This window comes from Centruroides sculpturatus, unplaced genomic scaffold (genome assembly GCF_000671375.1).
Source record: "Centruroides sculpturatus isolate CEXI.00-Female unplaced genomic scaffold, Cexi_2.0 scaffold308, whole genome shotgun sequence".
NCBI classification, from domain to species: Eukaryota; Metazoa; Arthropoda; class Arachnida; order Scorpiones; family Buthidae; genus Centruroides; species Centruroides sculpturatus.
Window position 1 is genome coordinate 479,169 of NW_019384502.1, and position 13,985 is coordinate 493,153.

At 36.0% G+C, this 13,985-nt stretch overlaps 1 protein-coding gene across 5 annotated transcripts in view; it reads left to right on the top strand.

Annotated features, from left to right (window-relative positions):
- LOC111622116 (homeobox protein cut-like 1) overlaps positions 1–13,985 on the top strand; it is a 193,662-nt gene that overhangs the window by 118,176 nt on the left and 61,501 nt on the right. For all 5 annotated transcript variants that reach the window (XM_023364437.1, XM_023364442.1, XM_023364438.1 and 2 more), the window contains exons 5-7: positions 8,067–8,134; positions 12,122–12,254; positions 13,615–13,681. In XM_023364437.1, the coding sequence (XP_023220205.1) occupies positions 8,067–8,134; positions 12,122–12,254; positions 13,615–13,681 (268 nt within the window). The remainder of the gene's footprint in view (positions 1–8,066; positions 8,135–12,121; positions 12,255–13,614; positions 13,682–13,985) is intronic.

Sequence of the window (13,985 nt, forward strand, 5' to 3'; positions counted from 1 at the left end):
TCTAACGCTTCTTTTTTTTAACAATAAATGGAGTAAAAATAATTTATTTGTACTACATCTGAAGGTTTGGGTATATTAATTAAGATAGCGAGAGAAACAAGCAAATTTGTGAACATGTTTCATTAATAAACATGCTGAATCTAGGCATATTTCCAGACTATTTCATATTCCTAAGATTCCCATTTCCAAAAATAGTGCAAGCTGTAAAAATATTCTCAGATTTCTAGATATAAAAAAGAGTCTACTGGGCACATTTTATTTCGGTTCCTTCTCTCACCGATATAGGCCAACTAATAAATTTTATTACAAGCAGGTGGCCTACTAGGCTTAAACCCTGCTAAAGAAAGATTTATAGCATTTTATAGGAAATTTCGAGATGTGATATTTAGAAATTAACGTCCTGGTATAGCTATGAAAGATGATAAAATTGTTAACACAAACCACACGAGCTTTGATGGGAATTGTTAATCATTTCATCTTAAAATAATTCCCCGAGCATAATCTGTTATTCTGCTGTCAGTTTCTCATCTTTGCCACTTATCCTGTTGCGGATCAAGTAATATTTATCATGCCTTCTTTCTTTTTTTCTCTGCGTATGCAATTGTTAATTTTGCTCCGTCTTTATACAATTTATCACGATAATACTTCCTCTTAATATCTTAGAAACGCAATTATGCCTTATTAGAATTATATTATAAAGACAAAAATCTGTTTTAAGGCTATCTGATTTCTTCATTCCATTACGGTTTAAGTACTGAATATATATTCGATTTAATTTTTGTGTAAAGGAAAAAAAATGACAGCTTAAAAAATAAACAAATAAATATTGAGATAAAGTAAATGAAAATTAACTTGATTATTTTTAACTTTCCTGGGATAATTTGTCTGCAGGGAATTTGATTTTTCACGCTTATAGTTTTTCTAAAAAGCAACTGCATTTGTACAGCTGTATTTTAGCATTACATGCGGAGAAAACATTTTGTAGTCGTCAGAGTGCATTGACAGAAGCAAATCTCTAAGAAAGAATCATTTGCCTTCTAAAAAAGGGAGGAGTTTTTCCGGTAGAGCTCTGCTGCAAAAGGTTTTGTGTTGAGAAACGTGACTTTGAAGTCATCGAGTAGAATTTAACCGCCCTGTCCGTCTCCAGCCATGTAATTTAAGTGTCAGGTGTGAAGATGTAGGCCATATCTAAGCTAAGTAGCCAACGAGTCGCTGCTCCTTATACACACTTGATTATAGGCGATGTTTTGACAGGATCGTTCTCTGCTAGGTAAATTTTCTATCTGACACCGTTTAGAAACGTTAGGAAACTTCAACTCACTGAATTCTTAATAGCCTAATTAGTTTGGATTGTATTTATAAAAGTTGGACTTGTTGGCGTTTAAAAGCCGTTAATTAATTAGAATTAATTAAAATATTAAATCATCGGCCACTGTTTTCTACTTACTCTCAACTGATATTGTTCATTTTTTACGTGTTATAACCCGACCGGTTGTCGTCTTTATCACCTCATTTTTTGAACGAAAAACAAAGGAGCCAATCGCTCGTAGCAGTTAAAAAAAGATAACAACATTATCTAGATTTAAAAATAAAATAAAAAGTCCTATTTTAAAAAATTAGCCTAATTTTCTCTCAAACTAAAAATAATAGTCCCACTTTCCAAAACCGTAACTAAATTTATAAAAGGATGAAGTCAAAATGTCGATTGAATCGTTCGAGTTTTTAGAAGAAAAAAAAAACATAAATTCTCTCAGGTTGATTTATGACAATTTAGGTTATTTTCCCGTATATATTATACTTTCCAAGATCGTTTGAGTTTAAAAAAAACTGCAGATTTGCCCATTAAATGGTATAATCTATTGGATGAAAACTAGGACAGTAAATGATTCCCGAAGTAATTGAAACACTTGTTGAATTCGCTTTGACTATTATCTCAAAATTTAAAGCGAAGAAGAAGAAGAAAAAACATGATTTGCAAAGCTATAATAAACATTGACTCGTTAAAAAAAAAGATCGTGAGACAAAATATTAAATAGGATAGCTTCCTTGTATATATCAAAAGCGTAATTCGTCCTATTTCTAAGGGCAACGCTCCACCCTGGTTGACCATCGCAATGGTTGACATTCTGACCGCATGTGGTAAAAAGATGACACTTCCTGGACAAAGTGGGTGTGTTTCGTGAACGTTCGAGACCCCGTCACGATTTGTTTTCTGTTCTGACACTTTGATGACTCTACTTGGTATCCAGGTTGGGACGTGATTGGTTTCCTCAATGAGGTTCTGCATCGAGAACGAACTACCGACATCAAACATATCGGTATTAATAATTGCTAATTTTCACTAAACATACCAAAAGTATGTGCATTATGACTAATTAGTTTTTTAAAAGTCTAATAATCCGTTATCAACTTTAAATTCCGGAGTAACCTTTATAAATTTCTATTATCTGCCATCGGAATCTATCGCGTTAACTGATTCTTCTAATATTTATAACGGGAATTTTTTATATGAAATTTAGTAAATGGTCCCCGAGATTTTAATTTCGATAAGAATCCAAATGGTCATATATTTATATATATATATGATATTTAAAAATATCGCATATTCCTGGAACGACGAGTGATACCAGATATCTATTGTTAGTCTCCATATCTCACTTTGTGGAATCGGTATTTAGGCTAACTTCCTAATTTAGTCAATGCACAGTTTTGTTGAATTTATTTGCGAATCAATAAATTAAAATAAACTCGAGCCACAATTTTTGCACGTTCGTTTTCTGGGACATTATGAAGTCAGCTGATGACCTCCGAACTACAAATTGAGGTCAAGAAGAGAAAAACATCATTTTCCCCGCAGTTCACTTCTTTCAGTTTTGCAGAGGTGATAATCATTAAAGCTATTGTGTTGTTGTCTCTGAGAAAAATCCTACGTTTAAAAAAAAAGACGGAAAATAAAACAAAGAGATAAATGGTTGTTAAGACTTAAAGGATATTTTGTTTTCCTGCAATATTTAAAACCTTTGCAGACTTCGCTAAAATATCTAAACCATCGAAAAGCGATGAACAATAATAATGATAACTGCACGCCTGAAACTTTTATGATTGTTTACGATAGGAAGAAAAAAAAAATGGCGTAGAAGTCGTTATAGAGGATGGTCAATTCCAAAATAAACCGTGGTTATTGTTAGAAGGAACAATAACCCTTTTGGGTCGACTTCGAACATATTCCCACACACACACACATATATACCCGCACAGCATCCGAATGTTGACAACGTAAACGGGGCCACTGGCTAGCGTCGATATCTTGTCCCGTTTGAAAAGCAGGTATACAAGAGTTGCGAAGTAGGACTTTTAAATTGAGAGGGATAAAGGTTGAGGACCGATGATAAATGGTTTAAGCGATTTGAGGACAACGGGACGTGATTGAAGTAGAGATAACTTCCGTTGCTCCGCGACTTGTCCGTTTCTGACCGACAACAATGTGCGGGATTAATTTTTGGTTTAGGAAGGTTTTTATCTTTTGGTGTGAACTATAAAACACGAGTCTGCAGTTGACGCGGAAGCGCCGTGATACTTTATAAATGATGTTATCGGAGGCGGAATTAAAGGTACTCGACACTTTGTGGGCTCGAAAATTTCGTATCTTTGTAAATATTTGTCGCTTGTTTTTTTGACATTTTAGCCACCGACGGTCGTTAATCTTGTAATACGAAGAAATAAATTTGATTTTATTTATGGTTCCGGTTTGGAATTTTTTTTTGGTAGAAATAAATCGACGGGATTTAGAATAAACAAAAAATAACTAAGCTGTCGTGTTCGATATAAAGATTAGTCTGGTCCTGGCTGCTGAAGTTTCATACCCGCTTAGGAAGAGGTCAAAAGAGAGAGGCTCTAAAATTTATCGACATAATACATTGGTGTAAAAATATTAAAAAAAAAAAATAGAAAAAATAATTTTTTTTAAATCCTGCAAGAATTTTTGTTAAATAGTTACTCTTATATGCCAGCTTCCATTTGATAATTACATTTAAGGTATGTTCCCTTTATGGTTGTTTATTTAGTAGCATTTTTTAATGGTCTCCTATTAATACAGAAAAAATCCGATTAGGATACGCACTAAGTAGTTGCCGTTAAAAAATTCCTAAATTAATTACCAGACTAATACGTCCGCAAACAGCTAGTCATAACCATTTGAATTTTTTCTTTCCTCCCCCTCTCTCTCTCTCTTTGGTATCTTTACCAGTATCATTCTTTTATCGGTGCGGTTTCTTTCTTTTTTTTTTCTTTTTTGTATCGAACTGAGTCTAATAAGATGAATAAAATTATTAAAAAACCGTTGTCATAAGTAGGTAGAAAGGCCTATCTTAACTATTATTAAGGCACGCAGAGAGTAATTAGGAAGTAATGATCTAATAGCTAGACTTACGAAACGCGTTGGTGAAATAGTTTCGGCCGATGCCGACTGATTGTTACTGATATAGAGATCTGTTATCATTCTAATTTCAGTTTTCCATCAGATTAATTAATCGATTATGTTAGCAAATTGCAGAATAGCCCAATTGCCCTCTTGTCATTCAATGCACACACTGGTATATCCGTTTGTAACTGCTATCTGATAGGGGAGAGGCGTCAGTCACTGACCCGAACCTAGTAGTGGAGGTAAATACTCTTCAGAAATACCCCCTCGTTCAATATCCAATATCGGCCGGCTTCCACTTTTAGTATTTTTTCTTACTTTTTTTTTTTTGTTAAGACGATTTTCCCCTCCAGATCCGTAGCCGTTTTTTGCGGGTTTTCATTGAATTTTTCTCGTTTTTTCATTGCTTTTTCAAGCAGAAGTGAAGTCAGTTATATCTGGCAAATCAACTTGTTCGAACATTGCTCACTTTTGCCGCTTCGTAGCACCCAAACGACAGCCACAACGACAGGAAGTCATAAAGAAAGTAAAACCTCAGTGTGCCATGACGGTCAGCCAGTCACTGATTGGATATATCATCATCATTGTCTGCTCGGCTCGTCGCCATTGTCCTATTTAATACCAATAGCCGAAGTAGAGAGAGAGGTCGATCGTAAAGAAACATTCATTAACCATCCGAGGGTAGTAAGAGAAAGTTTGACGAATCGGACGGGGTGGACGTGGCGCATTTTCGCCACCGATCGTGGGACGGACGGGCGATAGAAGTAATCAAATTGCTTATATCACCGTAATTACAAGGTGACAGATGTACTACGTTCACATGTCGTCAAATTTATTGCTAACATCGTAAATTTGATCGAGAACACAATATAGCCGATGACGTAATATCCGGTTTCAATCCTTGTAAATACTTTCGCTCTTCTTGGTAATGCGTGTCAGAGTCTTATGGGCACGGATTATTTATCGTCGGTTCAGAATGAGGTAAGAAATTCTCTCTATTGATAAAGGAGAAGAGAAAATTCAGATTTTGCGCAATTTCCTTTCGAAGAATAATCACAATCGCCCACCCCGCTCTACGTATATCGACGTTTTTCGGTTGCACAATCGATGGTAAAAAGAAAAAAAAAACAAACATTATCGAACATTTTTATACAAGGAATTAGAGTATAGACCGTTGTAGTATTTTTCTTTTGCTTTTTTAGGTCACTTCAAGGATCAGCGAGTAATTTTTATTATTTCAACTATTATAGCTATTGCGATATTTCCGAAATTATTATTATTGTTTTATTTTTATATTATTATTGTTGTTGTTGTTATTATTATTTATTTTTTTCATTAAAAAAAAAGAAAACTTTTTATTTTGATGACGAAATCTAGCAGGAAAAATTTTTCCGTTCAATCGAAGGGAACCGGCTCACCTTTTTAAATTGATAATACGAAAAACACGACATAATTATAGCTTTAATATAATAATAATGGCTGTTAGATTGCACAATCGAACGATTAAAAAATGACTTATCATAAATCGGAAGAATTGCTTTCTTAAGCCTTATTTGGGTGGTCCTCGCGCGGGTTTTCCCCATTAAATACCGGCGTACGGCCAACAGATTCTGTGGTAAAGAAAAGCGTCACGGCTATCCGACGACACCTTTTTTTTGTCGTGTAGAAAGGCCAGAAGGGGGGAGTAAAAGCATAAAACATACACACGCTCGGCTATTGTTTAACTTAAGACTGGAAAAATCTTTTATTTTTTATTTTTTGTTATGCCTCCTCTTCCGATTGGTATATAAATCCTTCTCTTGTGTGCGAGTCCACGGAGCGGAAAAAGGATATTCGAAAAATCAACCTGTCTATTGGCACGTGTCGTTTGAATAGAGAAATAACAATGAGAGAGACCGAAAGAAGAAACGTTTCCGTCCTTAAGTCAATGACGAGTTGTAAATAGCCTTGGCGGTTGTGCGGACGGAGTAGCGTGATCGAGTGCCCTCCCCGTTCGAAAAAAAAAGACTAAATTTCCCGTTTGTTTTTCTCCGTCTGGTGGACGCAGCTAAAAAATGTTTTGGCTGTCGTAAAGCGGTTGGAAGAAGAGAGAAGCAAGACGGAACCGGGGACGAGCGTGTAGAGATAGGTTGCGGGTGTGTTGCCAAACATTTAAACTAGTTAATAGTCGAGGTGAGTCGGTCTGTACGCGCTCACTTCGTGCCGTTGGACAACGTAATCGTTATCGTATCTTGTGGGAAAATCCAGTTCGTGTTTCTACAGTCGATCAGCGTTAGAATAGCAATGATTGGTGTTGAGATAGGATGATCAGAGCGAACGAGTTCCGGGAAACAGGAGTTGTGGGTGGTCGAAAGTCATTTACGAACTTTAATCCAACGTCCGGTTTGGTCGTCCTTGGCCCAATATTGTCGCGCAATCACTGACGACTGTTGCAGACAATAGAGGGGACTCTCCCAACCAACCTACATCCGGGCAGAGCGGGGATGTACAGGTGCGAGAGAATACCTTCGTATGGAACTCGTTTCCGCGCTCGGCATTTTTCTAGGTTGGTTTTAATCGCGGTTTTCCAGTTAACTTGCGCGTTTCGCGTGCCAAACGGGCGACGGAGAAACGCACTTATCTGCATATCGGCACACAAACCGCCGCGATCGACGTAAACGGTTACCATCCGTTGCCATGACGATTCCGCCTAATGATGGCTCCCGTTGCTTCTGATGCCATCTGGTGGTTGACACGGAAAACTGACGTCACGGTTACATCACCGAGGGTTGTCCTGCCGTAACTGCGTGACGTCATCCGTCTTCTGTTTCTTTCTCCAGACAGATTGTTCTTATCCTTTTGACAAGTCAGACAAATTGTCGACCGCGAAAGAAGGGAAACCGAATAAGAAAGGAAGTACTCTATAAAAAAAAAGTCGTCACCCGAGAGCCAAAACCGTTTTCCTACTATTACAGTGGCATTTAATTCGATGTGACGACCGTCCGACGATTTGTAATAATAAAGAAATTCGCATTCTTCGGTTATCCGGCAGCGACCGCGGATCAGACGGAACGACACCAAAGATTTAAAGTTCGCTCTGCCAGTGAATTATGGTCGATCGTCTGTCCCCTCCCACCACACAAACTCGGCTCTCCTCACCTTAGCTCGACTAGCCACAGCCATTGATAGAAGGAATGGGAGTTGTGATCATTGCTCTGCTAAGAATTGATTTATTATGTTTACTGTAGCTTAGAATTACGACTCTGGGGTCTGCGATCGGGAGAATGGGGAAAGTTGGGGGAGGGGGGCCAACGGTTTCCGGCCACCATCGCCTGATTTATATAGGAAGGGGGGAGCGCCCCGTAATGAGCTGTGCCCAGCAATAACGATCAATAATCAGGAAATGGATTCAATAATAGGATCACGTGCAGCTTTCCAATAAAGGGGGAAAAAAGAAAACCAACGCTGCCATTTGTCTTGTCCGTTTTTGCTGCTCTCTTTCTTTCTCTCGTTTGTTGTGGCGATTACTAGACTGTGCGATCAGGGTGGTCTCTTTATACAATACCGTTCGTTGTTGTGTCATTGTTGTCGATGTTTGATATTTATGCAAGACCACCCCGGCTGTTTGGGAATGCCCCTTTCTGATTTCACTCTTTCTTATCTGCAGAGGTGACAATCAAACAGCTAAAAGAACAACTGAAGCAACATGAAGACAAGTTAGAGAACACGTTACAGGTAAGCATTTTTTACTTGTACTTTTTTTTTATTTAATTCTTTTTAAAACCCTTTATTCCAATTCTTGAATATATTCCCCACTAGGCGCATTTGTTATCGTTTTTTTCTTCGTCTTTCGCGCGGTTTTTCCCCGTTTCTACGCGACATTTCCAAATGGAAATAATTACAACTGATGAATTTAATTTGGCAAAACTGTTGCATATGTTGATTCCATTTACGCATGCGCTGGTGTAATAACTCCGGTGATGGATTTAAGCCAATTGTTTAAATTCCTTACTCTAATTGGCTTGTTTGGGCTCTTTACTTTCATTGTCTTTTATTTATATATTTATTATTATTTTTTTAATTTTTAACCATTTTTAATTGGAAAAATACTTATTTTTACCTAACTAAAATGGGTATTGCCTCTTGAAAAATATTCAATTTCGTTTAGAGAGAATTGCTTACATTATGAAAGTCGGGCAAAGCTTAGACCAATTAGGCTAAATTCGCGGTTTCTTTTACCAGAATAACCGCACTGTCGATCACGTGGCTACTTGTTTTATGTAGAAATTTCTTGTCGACGACGTTTGCAGCAATATACGCCTTAATTCTGATTATTATGCACACTCCGGGTTTAATGTTTCAAGTGTTTTAGCTATTTTTTAAGCTGATTAATGTACGTTTTTTTGCATGCCAAACGCAACATTTAATCACGATATCCCGAAGGAGTTTATCGTCATTATCTATAATTCATTATTATATCAAAACACAAACGAGGAAGAATAGCGACGTTTACTTAAAATTAAAACGAGCTATAATAATAATCAAGTATGCATAGATAGCTGCAGACAATCCTTGAACAATTTGACCTCTTTGTACACATACGAATACTTATCATTAATAAGCTTCCTGCAAAAATTAACATAAACGAAATGTGTTGGCATACTCTTTGTACACGAAACGTTTCTACCTGACTCTTAAATTATATCTAGGAACCGTGATTACGATCTGTTTACTTTATTGTCGAGTTGAAGATCGTGTTTTGACCTTCTAAACAAAAGTCGTGAATAGAGATATATAACATTTTCAAACAGTCCTTGCAAGATTTGTTTCTAAGACGTCTAAAGTTTAATACAGTGTAATCATAATAGGCATACGCCAAAGATTTTAATTAGGGAACATAATTCATAAGTTTCTCTACACGAAGGGCGATTCAATACAGGCCTATAATCTAATCATTATTTGATAGATCTACCTAATGAAAATTCATTTAGTCCTTCTTTTTTTTTTATAATCTGTCAGTTAGAAAGTTTGTATGAATATTCGCAAAATCAGGAATTTTTCAGCCACAGTTTACTAATTAATTATTTCATATACAAGTGATAAATTTTAATTAAAAATGAACAAATTAAAACAATTATTTCAATATTATTGATTACACGACTGTCGTTCGGTTAAGATTTTCATATAAATTCGGCTGCATTCAGCCGTTATTTTGAATGAATAATTAAAACGTTTTCAATATTCTGAATATTTATTATACACATATTTTCAAATATCAAAATCTATACTATGTAATATTAGAAAGAACGCATCAATTTTTCCCTTCTTTTATTTATTTTTTTAATATTTAAGAACGTACAATACAGTCCATTTCATTCCGTATATTCACACTGTAATCGAGTTTGTAAATTACCTAATCTCATACGTTATAATCTGATGTTTTGCATACAAAGTGGTAATTTATAAAGTGTCAAATCTATTATTATTTTATACACAAATAATTTCTTGTGCAATGATAATATAAGACTTTCCTCCACATATTTTAGATATAAAGTTATCTATCCATGTGGTATTTTATAGATATAAAGCTATCATCCAGTCTCGATTCTATTTTGAGATACACAGACACCATTATTATGCGTATATTTTTATGTAAAGCAGCTAAGTGAATACCTAAAGATATCACAATTCCATTCAGCAGGAGGAAAAGAAAGAAGAAAATGTCACCTAGATGCCAAATCTCGTAAACATCAACTGTTGGGATCAGATACTTTTAGTCAGATGTTTAATTTCCCGCGAGATACCGCTACTTTAAAATAGTTTTCATAATAAAAAATCCAATTTAATCTATTTTGGGTCTGTCCTCGTCGACCGCGATCGATCAATTGATAGAAAAGACCTTGTCTTCGATAAATTTTGGCGTCAACATCGCGTCGCGAAGAGATGGAAAAAAATATCGAGAAGAAAATAACTAGAATGTTGGTAATGTGTATGTTAACAAGTTTTCAGACGAGAATCTTCCATCGGCATCGTCGCCTTAACACGCGAATAATAGCAATCCTGTTAACTAAATGTTTAACTATCGAACATCCGATATGACATCACGTACAATAACCGTACAATACCAACAACTGCGATTCTGTATAATTCTCTTAATGTAACCTAATTTCTGTAGATTTTATTGGATATGAATAAACGCCTATTGTGAATTCAATAAAGCGTGTGGCACGAAGACGTCGTGAATTTATTACGCGATATTTTTTTTTATATCTGTAAAGAAGTCTTTTACGAAATGATAATGACGAGAATTTTTACTCGTTAAACTGAAAAAAAGAAAATTAATTTTCAATAGAAATTAATAAGGAATTAATAAGCTCCTTTCAGTTTAAGTTCGAAGGGACAAATATGCAAATTATACGTTTTATTATGCATTTGAAATAGTTTCGACACAATAGGAACGTAGCAGATCTCCTTTTAGTAGCAAATCATCCGTGTAAAGAAATCGTCGAAGGTTGTTTGTGTAGAAAGTAGCGTAATTTAGTAGCGAATAATGCCATAGCTTGCCACAGGGACTGGACGATCGACAATAGTTTGCGGCTTGATAGAAACTAAATGCTAATCTAGCAAGGAGTCCTCCTTGTTTTTTTAATACATTTTTAACAAAAGAGGATAAAAAAAAATATTATATTTTCTACATAAAAGGAAATATTCGGTTGGCCAACTGATTATCCGAATTTTTTTTCCTAACGTCTCTATTGAAAGAACATGATTATCGCAAAGGTTAAATGTCATCTATAGTGAATTGAAAGGAAAAAATATATGTGTATAACTTATATACGCTTTTTTTTAATTTGAAAATATCCTTAGACGATTATAATTATTATTATCTAAAAGGAATTAGTATATCTTTAATTGAGGGGCGACAAAAATAGTTCCGTTGAAGACGAGATATTATCAAAGGCTTTGATTTAACAGATGATTGCGCACTAATTACAAAATTATGATAGAGGCAATTGGTTTGAAGTCTGCATTACGACCAGAAATTTCGAATTATTATCGAGATGCGGCTGAAAATAGCTATTCGAACGATTTCTCGGCCGTCTTTGGCTTATTAAATCAACCTCTTTTTGATATAAGTGATGCAACGGCCAAGATCCTCTTCTCAATTAATTCCCGGCATAAATAACTCGCGAATCGATATAACTTGATTTCAGACAAAGTATGCTTTTGTGTAATTGCTTCGTGGTTATGGTTAATTAGCTCGCATAGCTTAGGTCGAGCCTCACGTCGAGAAATATTCCGAGAGTTGGAAATTAAGTCAATTTATAGTTACAAGATTTTTGTAATCAGATAACATTTAACGCCATTCTATACATAGATATTTATTAATGTATATAAATGCAATAGCTTATATTTTTATTTATTTTGTGATAAATAGCCTTAGAAAGAGATTATCTTGATTTATTTATCTTTACTTCGAATTTGGTTCAGTTGAAAGTTCTAAACAACATATCCCGTCTTTCTCCAGTAGAGAGGAGGATAACTTAAATTTCTCATCTCGACTTAAAATTGATTTATTTTGTTGCCCATGGTTCGGTGTTGTAGCTTCCTCACCTGTTCAAAATATAGGCCTAGTTGATAAGTTTGACGTTAGAAGCTAAGTAGACAGAAGTGACAGAATGACAGGAGGTCTTAGTTGACCCTGTGCTCTCCTATTGACAGGTGCGGGCGAAAGAGAAGGAGAAGGAACTACAGAGACTGCTGAGCGAGCGTGAAAGACAACTGAACGAGAACCAATCTATTCTATCTCAGAAAGTGAAAGAAGCCGAGAAGAAAATCACCGAGCTCCAAAGTGGTGAGTTGCCGGCCCGTCGACTCTATCACAAATTAATAAGCGGGAATTGTCCGAGTGAATAGTTTAATAGCGTCGATGCTAATCTGGCGGGATTGAAAGAGGCGGAACAATCTCGTATGCCGGCATGACGGCACAATCGCTGAAGAAATTCCATTCTTTCAATTCCTCTCGTAGCCAGTCTTGGTTTTGGCCGAAGCAGACAAAAGGCATTGGACAGAGTAAATTGTAGTGTGGGTAAACGATTCGCTTCCATTAGATGCTCGGTGTTGGTAAAAGGATGAAATATTCTGCAGAAATACTTTCGGTACCATTACGAGAAATGACTTTTGGGTGAGAAAGAGAAACAGTTGAAACTGTCCTGACTACTTTATATTGGCTGCAAACATCGAAAGCACACACACACCAGCTACCTTTTGTTCTTTAGGAATTTAATTGCAAATTTAATCACTTCTCTTACATTTTTCCCTTCTGAATAATTAGTGCACCAATTCTTGAATTATCTTAAATGAACAGGGAAGGATATTAACATTTCCAACGTTGACTCTGTCCACTGGCTCATCAACTTCTGATGTTAGTCACTAATTCACATTCAGCTTAATTTACTCATAATTCAACCTGTCTTGGTCTTTCCTTAATAGAAGGCAATAATAATAAACCCTTCTTTCGCGACTATAAGTTTCTGCTTCTAGCAATGCGGGAGCTTTCAGACTCTTTTTTTCTTTCCCCCTTTTCTCTTTCGGTTTGGATATTTTTAGCGATTATTGGAGGAAAATGGAATCTCGCAGGATAAGTTTAATTTCTTCTCTTAGTCGATACCTTAACCTGTTGTACGGCTGGCATTTTCATTTGCATGAAAACGTAAAGAGAACGAAATACGAGACGGAAAACACTGTCACCCTCCGTGATATATATTTAATTTGTTTGCCGAATTTAGCAAAATTATAATTTGCACCTTAACGACTTTTAGTTAATTCGAGAACTTTTAGATTATTCTGCCTCGATCAACCGGGCCTTAATAATTAGCTCGATAGATTTTTAGAAAACCGCGTCGCTTTTTCTCCTAATTATTAATAATAATAAACAATTTTCGCGCTCCATAAAATTTCCGCCACCGTCCCTATCTGGAGCCAGACCAATGTTTCTTTGTGAGATGGAGGAATCATCAACTCGATGACTCTCTCGGCCATTAAGGTCAGTCCCTTACAAGTCATCCAGCGTTAACTACGGCTCAGTTAACTAAGTGCTGTTCCTTACCTAGGTTTTTCGAGACGATCCGAATACTCGGATGTAATCGGTTTTCGAACCATCGCCCACGGCTAAATGATAGTTCTGTTATTCTTTTTTTCCTCTTTCTTTGCAGCCTTGGAACGTAGTCAATCCGAACTGTTCGATTTGAAATCGAAATACGAAGAAGATTCACATGCCAAGTAAGTTAAAAACTTTCTAATCCGTTAATCCGGGGGGTATTAGGAATTTTATGGATTTCGGATCAGACGGGGAATTACTACATGTTTATTATTTTATGTCTTTTGCGTATCATTAAACACGCGCAGAGAACTTTTATGTACCGGAATAGATTTGGAATTTTTCTAGTTTGGTTTTTCACCGCATCATTAGATTTTAAGTTAAGGTAATTTTTTTTTTTTTTTACAATAATTCTTTCGAAGAATTTTCTAACTTATCAGCCTCATTTCGAAGCTAAGCAAACACGACGACGAAAGGATTTAAAAC